This window comes from Molossus molossus, unplaced genomic scaffold (genome assembly GCF_014108415.1).
Source record: "Molossus molossus isolate mMolMol1 unplaced genomic scaffold, mMolMol1.p scaffold_m16_p_10, whole genome shotgun sequence".
In the NCBI taxonomy this organism is placed as follows: Eukaryota; Metazoa; Chordata; class Mammalia; order Chiroptera; family Molossidae; genus Molossus; species Molossus molossus.
In genome coordinates this window covers 109,039,068-109,056,690 of record NW_023425345.1, presented here as the reverse complement: position 1 = coordinate 109,056,690, position 17,623 = coordinate 109,039,068, and the positions used below count along the sequence as shown (strand labels likewise).

General features: G+C 40.6%; 1 protein-coding gene across 2 annotated transcripts in view; it reads left to right on the top strand.

Annotated features, from left to right (window-relative positions):
* The first annotated feature begins 1,276 nt into the window (after nt 1-1,276).
* Nucleotides 1,277-17,623, top strand: part of IFT88 (intraflagellar transport 88) — a 145,619-nt gene continuing 129,272 nt past the window's right edge. For both annotated transcript variants that reach the window (XM_036250934.1, XM_036250936.1), the window contains exons 1-2: nt 1,277-1,339; nt 3,088-3,183. In XM_036250934.1, the coding sequence (XP_036106827.1) occupies nt 3,094-3,183 (90 nt within the window). In that variant the 5' untranslated portion in view covers nt 1,277-1,339; nt 3,088-3,093. The remainder of the gene's footprint in view (nt 1,340-3,087; nt 3,184-17,623) is intronic.

Sequence of the window (17,623 nt, the reverse complement as noted above, 5' to 3'; positions counted from 1 at the left end):
CAGAACAAAAGCAAGGGAGATTTATGTACTTAATGTCTAAAACTCACTAATTACTGGTGTCTTTAGACTGCCCTCCTTCATCTTTAAAATTTTAAACAAATTTTAATTTTATTAAACAATTATGAATTTACTTTCTCATTCATTTTACATTTCTTAAGCTTTACTCTGAAGCTGGTTCTAGGTGCTTGGGACACAAAGTTTCAGTTTTGCCTTCTAAGGCGCTCACCGGAGAAGAGTATCTGAAGAACTCTGATGAAGGTGTGCACAGGGCGGCCGTGGGAACAGGAACTGAGGCCTCCCAGACAGACAGATGTCTATGGAGAGTAATTTTATAGGGTGACCAAAGGGTGTCGGTGATGCCACGGAAAACGGGAGTCAAAGGCTCACATGTTAGAGTAGTGGCCAAGAGGTCACAGCGACTCAGTGCCATTCTTTAATATTCTGTTTTCTGGCTGATTTCATAAGGATTTACAAGATTTTGGTCTCCTTCCTTCCCCACTAGAGACCACCCCGCAGGACCCCTGGTGCCCCACCAATCGCGGGTCGCCCCTCCCCTCTTCGGCCCCGTCCCTTTCCTCTCTGTCCCCGCCTCTCCCCTCTCCGGCACCGCCCCCCCAGCACCGCCCTCCCCTTCCCCGGCACCGCCTCCCCCTCCCCCTCTCCAGCACCGCCCTCCCCTCCAGCACCGCCCCTCCCCTTCTCCGGCACCGCCTCCCCCTCCCCTCTCCGGCACCGCCCTCCCCTTCTCCGACACCGACTTCCTCTCCCCTCCGGCACCGCCCCTCTCCTCTCCGGCACCGCCCTTTCCCTCTCCGGGACCGACCCTTCCCTCTCCGGCACCGCCCTCCCTTTCTCCGGCACCGCCCTCCCTTTCTCCGGCACCGCCCCTCTCCTCTCTCCGGCACCGCCCCTCTCCTCTCTCCGGCACCGCCCCTTCCCTCTCCGGCACCGCCCCTTCCCTCTCTCCGCACCGCCCCTTCCCTCTCCGGCACCGCCCTCCCTCTCTCCGGCACCGCCCCTTCCCTCTCCGGCACCGCCCTCCCTCTCTCCGGCACCGCCCCTCTCCTCTCTCCGGCACCGCCCCTTCCCTCTCCGGCACCGCCCCTTCCCTCTCCGGCACCGCCCTCCCTCTCTCCGGCACCGCCCCTTCCCTCTCCGGCACCGCCCCTCTCCTCTCTCTGGCACCGCCCCTGGCGCGGAGCACTGTGGGAGCAGCTTCCTTGGATCCGCGTATGGCAACGAGCCGACCTCACGCTCCGCCTTGCGCAGGGTCTTGGATTCCCCACCGCACCGCGTCGCCCGGGCTGCACCGCGTTCTCCCTGCTCTCCACCCCGCGAGGTAGGAGAAAGGCCGGGGCCAGGGGCGCCTCGGGGACTCGGGGGTGGCTGTGAGGGCCACGAGGGACCTGTGCTGCGGAGCCGCCCCTCCGTCGCTCTCCCGCCTGTCTGCCCCGAACTCCCGTGGCATCGAGCTTGGGTGGCCGCCTGTCCAAGCCACAGGCACGCCTGCAGCAGGAGGGTGGGCACCAGATTAGAGCTGGTCCCGGCGGACGAGGTGAACACTCCCCTTTACTGTCCGTCTCGGGGAAAGCTGCGGAAAGTGGCGCCGGCAGCGGTGGGATGGGGGAGGTGTAGAAGCACACGGCAGTTTGTCCTCACTCTCCTGAAGGCGAAGACAGCCGGGGACGGGAGGGCAGTGTCCCCAAATCCCTTCGAGGCCTGTACTCCCACTTTCTCTTCTACACGGTCGATTTCCAGGCTGTGAGCTTTACGAGGAACCACAGTGGGCGTAGTGGAAGGAGACTGTCTGGCAGAGTCAGCAGAGTATCTTAAAAACAGGTGCCCTTCACATTACAAACAAAGGTTTTTCTGGTATGTGATTTACACTGACGGAGCATCCTCCCCAGATCATTTCGGCACGCAAGGCTTGTGAGGTGCATTCACTGCTTTTGAAATAGGTTGGAGAGTCCAGCAAGCCTGCGTTGTTAGCTTTGTTCCACCACCCCTACCTGTCAGCCATGAGTACTTCTCTTACCATTCCCGGCCTGACCTTCCACATCTTTCAAGTTTGTATGTTCACTGGATATAAACTGCTTTCAATCTGTCTGCAACCCAGCAGAAAGGATGGAGCTCTGGTTCCAGAAGTTGTTTGTATGATGTTTGTGTAAGCCAAGCTAACTTAAACGGGGCTCACGATCAGGCAGCCCTTGTTTAGCACAGTAGTCCGCAAAGTGTGGTCCTCAGACCCGAGGTGTCAGCAGCATTGAGAACCGGGACATTCTCAGGGACCAAGGGGCTAGGGATGACTCCCACCCAGGTCTTACTGAACCAGAAACTCTGGTGTGGGGGAAACTGCAATCTGTATTTGATCTGAAGTTGGAGAATGTCCATATAGCTGTTTATGTAATCCCAGTGCATTTTTTTTTTACTGCTGAATAGTTTTTCACTCCATATGATACCACATTTCGCTTATCCATTGTATTGATGGGTACCTGGTCTATTTCTAATTTTGAACTTTTATCAGTAAAGCTCCTGTGAACATTATTATACAAATTTCTTTGTAGATACATTTTTATTTCTCTTGGGTAAATACTTCGGAATGAAGTTGCTGGGTCACAAGAGATAAATGTTAATTTTATGAAACTGCCAGACTTTTTTCCAAAATTGTACCATTTTACACTCCCACCAACACCGAGTATTCCAGTTGTTCTATATCCTTGTTGACCTTTTGTGTTGTTGATCTCTGTTATTAGCTGTTTTGGTAGGTGTGCAGTGGTTTCTGCCTGGCACTGTCATTAACTATTACCTTTTTTTCTGCCCTTGATACTAAGGTCCTTGAAGGATGATGAACTATATCCCTCTCTAGTGCTTGTCACTGCCCTTTCATGGAGTAGGTTAGGAATGAATATGAAACGAGGGCAACAAGTGAACATTTTGGCATCTAGTTTTGAGAATTTGACATGAAAATTTTAAGCTCCATGTGTAGAGGTAAATTTGACCAGAAAGGTCATTCAATAGTTATACTTTATTTCAATTAAGAATTATATCTTATCCCAAGTGCATATTTACACTGCTGATATTTCCTAGGTAAAAATGATGCAGAATGTACACCTGGCCCCGGAGACAGATGAAGACGATCTTTATTCTGGTTATAATGACTACAATCCAGCCTATGATACTGAGGTAATAAAAAATCTACTTGTTTTTTATTTTATTTTATTATTTATCCTCACCCAAGGACATTTTTTGCATTTATCTTCAGATAGAGAGGGAGGAAGAGAGAGAGAGAAACATCGATGTGAAAGAGACACATTGACTGGTTGCCACCCTCATGACCCTAACTGGAATTGGGGACAAACTGCAACTGAGGTATGTGCCCATAGCGAGAACCAAACCCTGGACTCTTGAACCGCTGAGCCAAACCAGTTGGGGCACTACTTGTTTTTACATTCGTCTTTGTTAAGCAGCTGGTTCATGAAAGTTTGGATTTGAAGGTTCTGCCTTATTATGCTTTAAAGTAAGTAAGCTGAGCTCTGGCTGGTTTGGCTCAGCGGTTCGAGCGTTGGCCCGCGGACCAGAGAGCCCTGGTTTCAGTTCCTGCTAAGGGCACGTACCTCAGTTGCAGTTTGTCCCTGGTTGGGGTCCTGTGGGTGGTGACCACTCAATGTGAGAGACGCATCGATGTTTCTCTCTTTTTCATCTTCCCTCTCTCCCTCCTGCTCTATCTGAAGATAAATGCAAAAAAAAAAAAAAATCAAGCTGATTAAAAGCTTAGAAAAGTGCTATCACTGAAGACGTCACTAACTTCTATCAGTAATAATAATAGCAGCAGAAGAGAAAATCATTAGAAAGGTTATGGAAATAAATTAGGATCAATCATATACTGTATTCGTCAGCACTAGCTATCTAAACGTGTGAGTTTAAAAGTCTTAGATCATGCCTGGCCAGTATGGCTCAGTGGTTGAGCCACTCAGTGGTTGAGTGTTGACAAGAGGTCACTAGTTTGATTCCCAGTCAGGGTACATGTCCACGTTGTGGGCCAAATCTCCAGTGGGGGTCATGCAAGAGGCAGCCAATTGATGTTCTCTCTCATCGATGTTTCTCGCTCTCTTTCACTCTCCCTGTTTCTCTCTAAAATCAATACAGAAAGAAAATTTTTTAAAGTCTTAGATCACATGAAGTATATAAAATTTGGGTTGTTTTTTTTTAATCCTCACCCGAGGACATTTTCCCAATTCTTTTGTTCAGGTAGAGTGGGAGGGAGTGAGAGGAACAGAGAGAGAGAGAGAGAAACATCGATGTGAAAGGGATACATCGAGTGGCTGCCACCCACACAACCGACCAGGGCCGGGGACAAACCGCAACCGAGGTACATGCCCTTAGCGGGAACCGAACCCAGGTCTCTCAGGACCACAGGCCGAGGCTCTAACCGCTGAGCCAAACCGGCCAGGGCAAAATTTGGGTTTTTTTGATGCTCTAAATTACAAATGTCGTGTAGAGTTACTTTAACTCTTTTAATTAAATTATGTTATTAATTTTTTTAATCCTCACCCAAGGATTTTTTTTCCCCATTTATCTTCAGATAGAGTGGGACGGGGAGAGAGAGAGAGAGACAATGACATTGATTGGTTGCCTCCCAAACAACCTGGACCAGGGTCAGGGACCAAACTGCACTGAGGTATATCCCCTTGACTGGAATCGAACCCAAGACTCTTTGGTCCGCAGGCAAATGCTCTAACCACTGAGAAAATCGGTCAGGGCAGTATAAGTATTTTTGTTTGTTAATCCTCACCTGAGGATATTTTTCCATTGATTTTTAGATAGAATGGAAGGAAGAGAGGAAGAGGAACAGAGAGAAACATCAAGGTGAGAGGGACACATCAATTTGTTGCCTCCTACATGACCCTGACTAGGGCCAGGCATCGAACCTGCAACCCAGGTATGTGCCCTTACCCTGGAATCGAACCATAGACCCTTCTTTCCAATGGCTGACACCCTAACTGCTCAGCCAAACCAGTCAGGGCATGTAAGTGTTTTATAGAAAAATTAGGAAATAGAAGTAGGTACAAAGAAAAGTTAAAGTCATAGCAACTGTCACCACCCAGAGATAACTGTTAACTTACAGTGCTTATATCTCCCAACATTTTCCTTTGTAAATATGTGTAGATCTCTTTTTTCTTTAATCCTCACCCGAGGACATTTTTGCATTCATCTTCAGATAGAGCAGGAGGGAGAGAGAAAGAGAGAAACATAGATGTGAGAGAGACACATCGACTGCTTGCCACCCACACGACCCCAACCGGGGCTGGGGACAAACTGCAACCGAGGTCCATGCCCTTAGCGGGAACCAAACCTGGGACTCTCCGGTCCACCGGCCAATGCTCTAACTGCTGAGCCAAACCTGCCAGGGCTGTGTATATCTTTTTATAGTTTGGGATAAAATGATGTCGTACTCTGTACTGTTTTGTAACCTGCTTTTTCTCTTTTATTAATATCCACTAATGTCAACATCTGTAAAGTCTATATCTAATATTTAGTGGTGTAGTTATTTAAAAAGTGAATTTATTACTAAAACGATTATTTAAATCTTATTACATTGTTGTGAGTTATAGTTTCCGAATTGTAAGAAAACAAAAACATACTTCTTTATAAACTCATCTTTAATTAGTAGTCTGAAAAAGGTAAGAGTGAAAGATGTGTGAGCTCATTTACTTGCTAGTATACAAAAATTAAATATTAGTATTTATAAGACTTTAGACTAATTTAGGAAATCTCATTCTATTCTACTAGGGTTTTTCATATAGGTTATAGTCATTTTCAAATTATTTTTTCCTCTGGAGAAAAATGGTTGACTGAATTTGAGACCTAGAAAGAAAACAAGGAGATAAAATAAAAAAACGATCCACTTAACTCTATATGAAACAAAAATATAGGAGATACTGATCATTGTAGGAAATTTTAAAAATATAGAAGACTGGAGAAAAAAATAGTGACATCAATACTGTCACTCAAAGATCACCTGTATTAGACATATCACCTGATGTTCTGTTGTATTCCTTGTCTTTTACTATGTAGGTGTTTTCCTCTCGGCATACAAACACATATATATAGGATTATACAGACTCCTTTGTTAAAATTTGCATGAAAATGTAGGCACTTTCCTACATTAGTATAAATTATGAAAACTGCTGTCTCTTCCTTTCTCCCAATTATAAAAGTTATATGTGGCCCTGGCCGGTTTAGTGCAGTGGTTAGAGCGTCAGCCTATGTACCGGAGAGTCCCGGGTTCGATTCTCACTAAGGGCACGTACCTGGGTTGCAGTTTGTCCCCGGCCTGGTTGGGGTCATGTGGGTGGCAACCAGTTGATGTGTCTCTCTCACATTGATATTTCTCTCTCTCTTCCTTCCTCTCTCCCTCCCACTCTATCTCAAGATAAATGCAAAAATGTCCTCGGTGAGGATAAAAAAAAAAAAAGTTATGTATGTAGCCCTGGCCAGTGTGGCTCAGTTGGTTGGAGTGTGGTCTTATATATCAAAAAATTGTCGGTTTGATTCCCTGTCAGGGCACATGTCCAGGTTGTGGGTTTGATCCCTGGGGGTACAGGAGGCAACCAATTGGTTTCTCTCTCATATTGATGTTTCTCTCTCCCCATTCCTCTCTTTAATATCAATAAAGAAAAAAAAAGTTATATGTATAAAAAATGTATATGCTCATTGTTAAAAAACAAAATTACCCATAATTACATTATTCAGAACTAACTACAGTTAATCTTTGCTTTGTCTTTACTTCATACATATAGTTTTATCATGTTTATCATGTTCGAATTGAACTAGCATTTACTTTTCTGTTTGCTTTTTCACATTCAACTGCATTGTAGGCAGTATCATGATACTAAAAATTGAAATAAATGTAATTTTAATGGCTATATAATACTGGATATGTACAGTGATTTATAACTATTTTCTGGTCTTAGGATATTTATTGCTAGTTTTCTGTTACTATAAATAACAACACAATGAACAATTATATGCATAAGTAACTTTCCATATTTTGATCAGTTTCTAGGATAGAGTCCAAGAAATGAAATTTAGATAGTTCATGAATATGATTGTTTTAAAACTTTCTAATTCCTCAAGTCTTCACAGTATGGCTTATTATTTCATTTGGAGTGAATATTTAGAATATCAGAAACAAAAATAAATCATACAGTAAAATAAAAATGATATTTGCTTTACCCATGGTTTACTCTTATCTTACTTAATTGGAATAATGTATAACTGAATTACTTGAACCAGTTATTAAAATGTTCCATAGATTATGCAAATTATTAATGAAATCATGAAAGAGAAAAAAATTACAGCTCTGGCCGGTTTGGCTCAGCAGTTAGAGCGTAGGCCTGTGGTCCACAGAGACTCGGGTTTGGTTCCCGCTAAGGGCACGTACCTTGGTTGCAGTTTGTTCCTGGCCCTGGTTGGGTTGTGCGGGTAGCAACTACTTGATGTGTCCCTTTCATGTCGATGTCTCTCTCTCTCTCTGTTCCTCTGTCTCCCTCCCACTCTATCTGAACAAAAACTGGAAAAATGTTCTCAGGTGAGGATAAAAAAAAATTACAAAAATTGTGTTAGTTTGTATTTGTAATTGGAGAATTTATTGACAATTTTTAGTTTGTCAGAATTCCTTGAGCTGATTAATCAAATGTTACTACTAGTTCAGGACTACTAGAAGACTTCCTTTTCCAAAAAATCTGTTGAAGCACTATAATTAATATGCTAAAGGTTGTCTTTGGCTCTGTACTTCATGTGAAAGTTGCCTACATTCTATAGCTGACCAAGAGTTGTGTGCTTATCTAATTCCGTGTAGCTGACATGAAAGGTTATACTTAAGTTAATATAACTAAAATATTAAAGAAGGATGCTTGTATATAAGATGTTTAAAGTGCACACTATTGATGGACACAGACAACAGTACAGTGAAGGTGGGTGGAGGTGGGGAGGAGGGTGTCAAAGGGGGAAAAAGGAGTGACATCTGTAATAAAAAAAATTAATGAAAAATAAACATTAGATCAAGGACAAAAATAAATAAAGTGCGTAGTATTAACTCCTGGTTATATAAACATTTTACATTAATTCTCTAGAGTTTTAAAACATTAATTGATATTGACTATTTTTTATGTATTCTATTTATTTTTTAAATAAATTTATTTTTGTTACAGGTGTTTCTCCTTTTACCCCACTGATTCCCCTCTCCCCCTCCTTCCCCACACTGTCCGCACCATTGTTGTCCATGTCCATTGTTTATGCATACATGCATATAAGTTCTGTGGTTTATCTCTCCCCCTCACCCCCATTTCTGGGGATTGTCATTCTGTACCCCACTTCCACTTCTCTGGGACTACCCCGTTCCTCAGACTGTTATGTTCATTATATTCCACAAATAAGTGAGATCATATGATACTTGTCTTTCTCTGCTTGGCTTGTTTCACTGTGGATAATACTTTCCTGTTCTCTCCATGTCATCTCAAAGGATAAGAGATCTTTCTTTCTTACAGCTGCATAGTACTCCATTGTGTATATGTACCACAGCTTTTATATCCATTCATCTACTGAACTTCGGTTGTTTCCAGATCTTAGCTATTGTAAATACTGCTGCTATGAACATGGAGGTACATGTATTCTTTCTGATTGGTGTTTTAGGCTTCTAAGGGTATATTCCTAGAAGTGGGATCACTGGGTCAAATGGAAGTTCAATTTTTAATTTTTTGAGGTAACACCATATTGTTTTCCATACTGGCTGCACCACTCTACATTCCCACCAACAGTGTACTAGAGTTCCCTTTTCTCCAACACTTATTCTTTGAAGATTTGTTGATGGCGGCCATTCTCACAGGTGTCAGGTGATACCTCATTGTTGATTTAATTTGCATCTCTCTAATGATTAGTGATACTGAGCATTTCTTCATATGTCTCATCCATTTGTATGTCCTGTTTGGAGAGGTGTCTGTTTAGTTCCTCTGCCCATTTTTTAATTGGGTTCTTTGTCTTCCTTTTGCTGAGTTGTATGAGTACTCTATATATATATTGGAAATTAACCCCTTATCTGATATATCATTAGCAGTGATGCTCTCCCATACAGTGGGTTGCCTTTCCATTTTGATGATTGTATCTTTCGCTGTGCAGAAGCTTTTGAGTTTGATGTAGTCCCATGTGTTCATTTTCTCCTTTGTTTCTATTGCCTTAGGTGATGTATCAGTGAAAATTCTGCTGCGTATGATGTCTGAAATTTTCTTGCCTACAGTCTCTTCTAGGATTTTTATGGATTCATGAGTCACATTTAAGTCTTTTATCCATTTTGAGTTTATTCTTGTGTAGGGTTTATTCTTGTGTATTCTTGATGGTCTATTTCATTTTTCCACATGTAGCTGTCCAATTTTCCCAACACCATTTATTAAAGAGGCTGTCCTTACTCCACTGTATGCTCTGCCACCTTTGTCAAATATTAATTGAGCATATTGCCTTGGGTCCACTTCTGGGTTCTCTGTTCTGTTCCATTGGTCTATATGCCTGTTCTTGTGCCAGTACCAGGCTGTTTTGATTACACTGGCTTTGTAGTATAACCTGAAATCTAGTAATGTGATCCCTCCAACTTTGTTCTACTTTTTCAAGATTGCTGTGGCTATTCAAGGTCTTTTTTGGTTCCATATGAACTTTGGAAGTACTTGTTATAATTCTGTGAAGTATGCCGTTGGTATTTGATGGGGATTCCATTGAATCTATAGATTGCTTTGGGTAGTATGTACATTTTAATGATGGTAATTCTTACAATCCATGAACAGGGTATGTGCTTCCACTTTTTTATATATTCCTCTATTTCTTTTTTCAATGACCTGTAGTTTTCTGCGAATAGGTCCTTTATTTCTTTGATTAAGTCTATTCCTAGGTATATTAATTATTTTCCCGCAATGGTAAATGGGATTGTTTTCTTAATTTCTCTTTCTGTGAGTTCATCATTAGTGTATAAGAATGCCAACAATTTCTTTGTTTTTTTTTAATTATTTTTTTTATGAATTTTTTATTTATTTATTTGTTATAGATATTTCACCTTTTTACCCCATTGACACCCCCCACCGGACCCCACCTCCGCCCTGTCCCCGGCTTAGTTGTCCATGTCCATTGGTCATGCATACATGCATATAAGTTCTGTGGTTTATCTCTTCCCACCCCCCACCCTCCCCCCACCCCCTCTTCTGAGGGATGTCAGTCTGTGCCCTACTTCCATGTTTCTGGGTCTACTGTATTCCTCAGACTGTTATGTTCATTATATTCCGTATATAAGTGAGATCATGTGGTATTTGTCTTTTTCTGCTTGGCTTCTTTCACTTAGGATAATACTTTCCAGGTCCCTCCATGTCATCTCAAAGGATAAGAGATCTTTCTTTCTTACCGCTGCATAGTACTCCATTGTGTATATGTACCACTGCTTTTTTATCCATTTGTCTACTGGTGGACACTTGGGCTGTTTCCAGATCTTAGCTATTGTAAATAGTACTGCTATGAACATGGGGGTACATATATTCTTCCTGATTGTTGTTTCAGGCTTCTTAGGGTATATTCCCAGCAATGGGATCACTGGGTCAAATGGAAGTTCAATTTTTAATTTTTTGAGGTAGCACCATATTGTTTTCCATAGCGGCTGCACCAGTCTGCATTCCCACCAGCAGTGTATTAGAGTCCCTTTTCTCCACACCCTCGCCAACACTTGTTGTTTGATGATTTGTTGATGGTGGCCATTCTGACAGGTGTGAGGTGATACCTCATTGTTGTTTTAATTTGCATCTCTCTGATGATTAGTGATGTTGAGCATTTCTTCATATGTCTTTTGGCCATTTGTATGTCCTGTTTGGAGAGGTGTTTATTCACCTCCTCTGCCCATTTTTTAATTGGGTTCTTTGTCTTCCTTTTGTTGAGTTGTAGGAGCACTCTATATATATTGGAAATTAACCCCTTATCTGATACATCATTGGCAATGATATTCTCCCATACAGTGGGTTGCTGTTCCATTTTGATGATTGTTTCTTTTACTGTGCAGAAGCTTTTTAGTTTAATGTAGTCCCATGTGTTCATTTTCTCCTTTATTTCTGTTGCCTTAGGTGATGTATCAGTGAAAATTCTGCTCCGTATGATGTCCAAAATTTTGTTGCCTACATTTTCTTCTAGAAATTTTATGGATTCACATAAAGTGGGGTCACATTTAAGTCTTTTATCCATTTTGAGTTTATTTTTGTGTATGGTGTAAGTTGATGGTCTAGTTTCATTTTTTTGCATGTAGCTGTCCAATTTTCCCAACACCATTTATTAAAGAGGCTGTCTTTACTCCACTGTATGCTCTTGCCACCTTTGTCAAATATTAATTGAGCATATTGCCTTGGGTCCATTTCTGGGTTTTCAGTTCTGTTCCACTGGTCTATATGCCTGTCCTTGTGCCAGTACCAGGCTGTTTTGTTTACAGTCGCGTTGTAGTATAACCTGATATCTGGTATTGTGATCCTACCTACTTTGTTCTTTTTTTTCAAGATTGCTGTGGCTATTCGGGGTCTTTTTTGGTTCCATATGAACTTTTGAAGTATTTGTTCTAGTTCTATGAAATATGTCGTTGGTATTTTGATGGGGATTGCATTGAATCTATAGATTGCTTTGGGTAGTATGGACATTTTAATGATGTTAATTCTTCCAACCCATGAACAGGGTATGTGCTTCCACTTTTTTATATCTTCCTCTATTTCTTTTTTCAATGACCTGTAGTTTTCTGCAAATAGGTCCTTTACTTCTTTGGTTAAGTTTATTCCTAGGTATCGTAATTTTTTTGGCGCGATGGTAAATGGGATTGTTTTTTCAGTTTCTCTTTCTGTGAGTTCATCATTGGTGTACAAGAATGCCGTCAATATCTTGACGTTAATTTTGTATCCTGCTACTTTGCCAGATTCATTTATTAAGTCTAGTAGATTTTTGATGGAGTCTTTAGGGTTTTCTATGTATAATATCATGTCATCTGCAAATAATGACAGTTTCACTTCCTCCTTTCCAATTTGGATCCCTTTTATTTTTTCTTCATTTCTGATTGCTGTGGCTAAGACTTCCAGTACAATGTTAAATAAGAGTGGCGAAAGTGGACATCCCTGTCTTGTTCCTGTTCTTAATGGAAATGATTTTAGTTTCTGTCCATTGAGTATGATGTTGGCTGTAGGTCTTTCATATATGGCCTTTACTATGTCGAGATATGATCCCTCTATTCCTACATTGCTGAGCGTTTTTATCAGAAATGGATGCTGGATTTTGTCGAATGCTTTTTCAGCATCTATTGATATGATCATGTGGTTTTTTTTCTTCATCTTATGTGGTGTATCACGTTTATTGATTTGCGAATATTGTACCAGCCTTGCATCCCTGGAATGAATCCCACTTAGTCATGGTGAATAATTTTTTTGATGTATTTCTGGATCCGATTTGCTAATATTTTGTTCAGGATTTTGGCGTCTATGTTCATCAGGGATATTGGCCTGTAGTTTTCTTTCTTTGTAGTGTCTTTTTCTGGTTTTGGAATTAGAATTATGCTGGCCTCATAGGACGTGTTTGGAAGTCTTCCTTCTTCTTGAATTTTTTGAAATAGTTTGAGGAGAATGAGTGTTAGTTCTTTTTTGAATGTTCGGTAATACTCCCCCGTGAAGCCATCTGGGCCTGGGCTTTTGTTTGCTGGGAGAGTCTTGATTACCTCTTCAATTTCCTTAGTTGTTATTGGTCTGTTCAAGTTTTCTATCTCTTCCGGGAATAGTTTTGGGAGACTGTGTGTTTCTAGAAATTTGTCCATTTCACTTAGATTGTCAAAATTTTGGCCATATAATTGTTCATAATATTTGCTAACAATCTTATGTGTTTCTGTGGTGTCAGTTATTACTTCTCCTTCATTTCTGATTTTGTGTATTTGGGTTCTCTCTCTTTACTTTTTATTAGTCTAGCTAAGGGCCCATCAATCTTTTTTATCTTTTCAAAGAACCAGCTCTTTGTTTCATTGATCCTTTGAATTGTTTTTTTTGGTCTCCATGTCATTTATTTCTGCCCTGATCTTTACTATTTCCTTCTCTCTACTTGCTTTGGGGTTTTGTTTTTGTTTGCTTTCTAGTTCTTTAAGTTGTGAGGTTAGATATTCTGTTCGGAATTTTTCTTCCTTCTTGAGGTAGGCCTGTGGTGCTATGAACTTCCCTCTCAGAACTGGTTTCGCTGCATCCCATATATTTTGTGTTGTTGTGTGTTCATTTTCATTGGCTTCCAGAAAGTTTTTAATTTCTTCCTTGATCTCCATGGTAACTTGCTGTTTATCCTCCATGTTTTCAAATGTCTGCATGTTCTTGTTGCCGTTGATTTCTAGTTGCATTCCATTGTGATCTGAGAAGATGCTTGATATGATTTCAATCTTCTTGAACTTGAAGAGACTTAGTTTGTGTCCTAACATGTGGTTTACCTTTGAGAATGTCTCATGTGCACTTAAGAAGTATGTGAATTCTGCAATTTTGGGGTCTAATTCTCTGTAGATATCTATTAAATCCATTTGATCTAGCACTTAATTTAGAATCTGTGTTTCCTTGTTAATTTTTTGTCTAGAAGATCTATTCATTGATGTCAGCGGGGTGTTGAAGTCCCCTGATATGATTATATTGCTGTCAATTTCTCCTTTGAAGTCCTTCAGAAGATTTTTAATATATGTTGGTGCTCCTATATTTGGTGCATATACGTTTACAAAGGTAAACATATATGGGTTGTATCTTCCTGTTGGATAGATCCTTTCAGTATTATGTAGTGGCTTTCTTTGTCTCTAGTTATGATTTTTATTTTGAAATTTACTTTATCAGATATTAGTATGGCTACCTCAGCTTTTGTAATTATTTTTAATAACCAAGTATAATTTTGTGGAAAGTACAGTAGTCCCCTCTTATCCATAGAAGACACATTCGAAGTCTCCCAGGATGCCTGAACTTGCAATAGTACTGAATCGTATAAATATTATTTTTTTCTATACATACATGCTTGTGGTAAAGATTACTTATACATTAGGCATAGTGAGAGGTTAGCAACAATAGCTGGCAATAAAAATAGAGAACACCCAAAATGGCAGTGGAGTGAATGGAAGCTGCACAGAGCATCTCCCAGGACCAAGGTGGGTTTACATCTAAAATAGGGGCAGGTCATTGGGAAGAAGCAACAGAGGGCAGCTTGCGAGGGCCATATAACCAGGGACACTGACTCGATCCTGGAAGGATGCAGAGGCGGGAGAGCGGTTCTGGGAGCCCATGGAGAGCAGCAGCCTTGGCTGTGAGCAGCGCCCTCGGGTTTACATTCCCAAGTGGTTCCACAGCTCAGAGCCGGGACACCCCTAAAATAGCCACAGCCATTCACCTTGGGCTCTGGCAGAAGGAGAGCGAACTGGACTGGAACTGTGTGGGGACACTTGGGATTTAGAGTGCGCTCAGAGCTTTTGCTGAGTTGTGGCCACACAACACAGTGGCCATCTTACTCCTTCCCAGGGCTCTTGGGAGAGGAAGTGGCCCCTCCCTCAGAGATTCAACCCCACCCAGTGGATTATTGAAATGCAAATTGAGGCTCATTAACAACCAGCATCTGCCCCACCCTTGGGAAATCCTTCTACTGAGCACCTGAGGGAGTTTTTCATTCAACTGAGAACCCAAGGCTTTTCAAGTAAACGCAACTAATAGCTTCCAGGCAAAAAGCTAGGGTATAACTGAACTATTCCTGGCCTAGCAACTCAAACCAGGAAAGTAAGACTTCATAGTGGTATTTAACATAGGTCCTCCCATGCTCATCCAAACCCAGGAGAGGGAGCCACAAATAAAATTATAACAGCCATCGGGCAAATTTGGCAGGCTTCAAAGCCCACTGTCATAGCCAAAATGGTAAAACAAAGAAACAAAAGCCAAATGAAAGAACAAGAGATATTTACTGAAGATGAGATAAATGAGGAGCAGTTAAGCAAGTTAACAGAGCTACAATTCAGATCCATGATCTTGAGGAAGCTCAACAGCATGAAAAAGGACACCAACACCATGAGTAAAGACATAGAAATGTTGAAAATCAACCAGTTGGAAATTAAAAACCACCAAGAAAAAATCAAGAATGACATATCAGAAATAAAGAACACATTGGAAGGTCTAAACAGCAGAGTAGAGGAAACTGAGGACCGGATCAGTGAATTAGAAGACAGGGTAGAAAAAAAATCAATCAATCAGAAAACTGAAAGGAAAAACGATTAAAAAACAGGAAGACAACATAACAGAACTGTGGGACAACTGGAAACGTAATAATATTCGCATCATAGGAGTCCCCAAAGAAGAAGAAAATGAGCATGGGTTAGAGAATATATTTGAAGAAATAGTGACAGAAAACTTCCCTAATTTGGTGAAGGAAGAAGGCATTCAAGTTCAAGAAGCGCAGAGAGCCCCAAGTAAGAAGAACCCAAACAGGCCCACACAAAGACACATGGTAATTAAAATGCCAAAAATTAAAGATAAAGAGAATCCTAAAAGCAGCAAGAGATAAGCAACAGGTTACCTGCAAAGGAACCCCCATAAGGCAATCAGCTGACTTCTCAACAGAAACACTATAGGCCAGAAGGGAATGGCATGAAGTAATCAAAGTCATGAAAAAAAAGAATCTGAATCCAAGACTACTCTACCCAGCAAGGCTGTCATTCAAAATAGAAGGTCAAATAAAGAGCTTCTAAGACAAAAAAAAAAAAAAAAAAACCTAAGGGAGTACATTAGTACCAGAGTAGCACTGCAAGAAATGTTAAAAGGACTGCTGTAATTAATAGAAGAAACAGGGAGAAAAATATAACCACAGTAAAGATAAAATGGCAATAAATAAGTACATATCAATAATCACCTTAAATGTAAAGGTACTGAATGCTCCAATAAAAACACAGAGTAGCTGATTGGATAAGAAAGCATGGCTCATCTATATGTTGTTTACATGAGACCCACTTCACAACAAAAGACTCACGTAGGTTGAACATGAAGGGATGGAAAAAATCTTTCAAGCAAACGAAAAGGAAAAAAAAAAATAGCTGGGGTAGCCGTACTCATATCTGATAAAGTAGATTTCAAAATGAAGGCCATAACTAGAGACAAAGAAGGCCACTACATAACATTGAAAGAATCTATCCAACAGGAAGAAGTAATTTTGTTATACATATATGCACCCAATATAGGAGCACCAAAATATATTTAAAATATTCTGGAAGATTTCAAGAGAAATTGACAGCAATACAATCATAGCAGGGGACTTCAAAACCCTGCTGACATCACTAGATATATCCTCTAGGCAAAAAATTAGCAAGGAAACAGAGACTCTAAATGAAGCACTAGACCAAATGGATTTAATAGATATCTACAGACAGTTACTCTTCAAAACTACAGAATTCACATTCTTGTCAAGTGCACATGGTTATTCTCATAGATAGACCACATGTTAGGACTCAAACTAAGTCTCTACAAGTTCAAGAAGATTGAAATCATTTCAAGCATCTTCTCAGATCACAATGACATGAAACTAGACATCAACTGCAACAAGAACATGCAAAGACATTTGAACACATGGAGGCTAAATAGCATGTTATTAAATAATGAATGAGTTACCGAGGAGATCAAGGAAGATATTAAAAACTTCCTGGAAAGCAGTGAAATGAATATACAACAACACAAAATCTATGGGATGCAGCGAAAGCACTTCTGAGAGGGAAGTTCATAGCACCACAGGCCTACCTCAAGAAACAAGAAAAATTTCTAATGGATTATCAAACCTCACAACTTAATTTAGAAAACAAACAAAAAGAAAACCCCAGAGCAAGTAGAAGGAAGTAAATAGTAAAGATCAGAGCAGAAATAAATGACATGGAGACCAAAAATCAATTCAAAGGATCAATGAAATGAGCTGGTTCTTTGAAAAGATAAACAAGATTGATGGGCCCTTAGCTAGACTCACCAAGACACAAAGAGAGAGAACCCAAATATCAAAATCAGAAATGAATGAGGAGAAGTAACAACTGACACCACAGAAATACCTAAGATTGTTAACAATTACCATGAACAATTATATGGCAACAAATTCGACAATCTAAGCGAAATGGACAAGTTTCTAGAAACACATAGTCTCCCATCAACAGGATCAGGAAGAGATAGAAAACTTGAACAGACCAATAACAACTTAGGAGATTGAAGATGTAATCAAGACTCTCCCAGCAAACAAAAGCCCAGGCTTAAATGGCTTCACGGGGAAGTTTTACCAAACATTCAAAAAAGAACTAACACCCATTCTCCTCAAACTATTTCAAACAATTCAAGAAGAAGGAAGACTTCCAAACACGTTCTATGAGGCCAGCATAATTCTAATTCCAAAACCAGAAAAAGACACTACAAAGAAAGAAAACTACAGATCAATATCCCTGATGAACATAGACACCAAAATCCTGAACAAAATACTAGCAAATCGGATCCAGCAATACATTAAAAAAATTATTCACCATGACCAAGTGGGAATCATCCCATGGATGTAAGGCTAA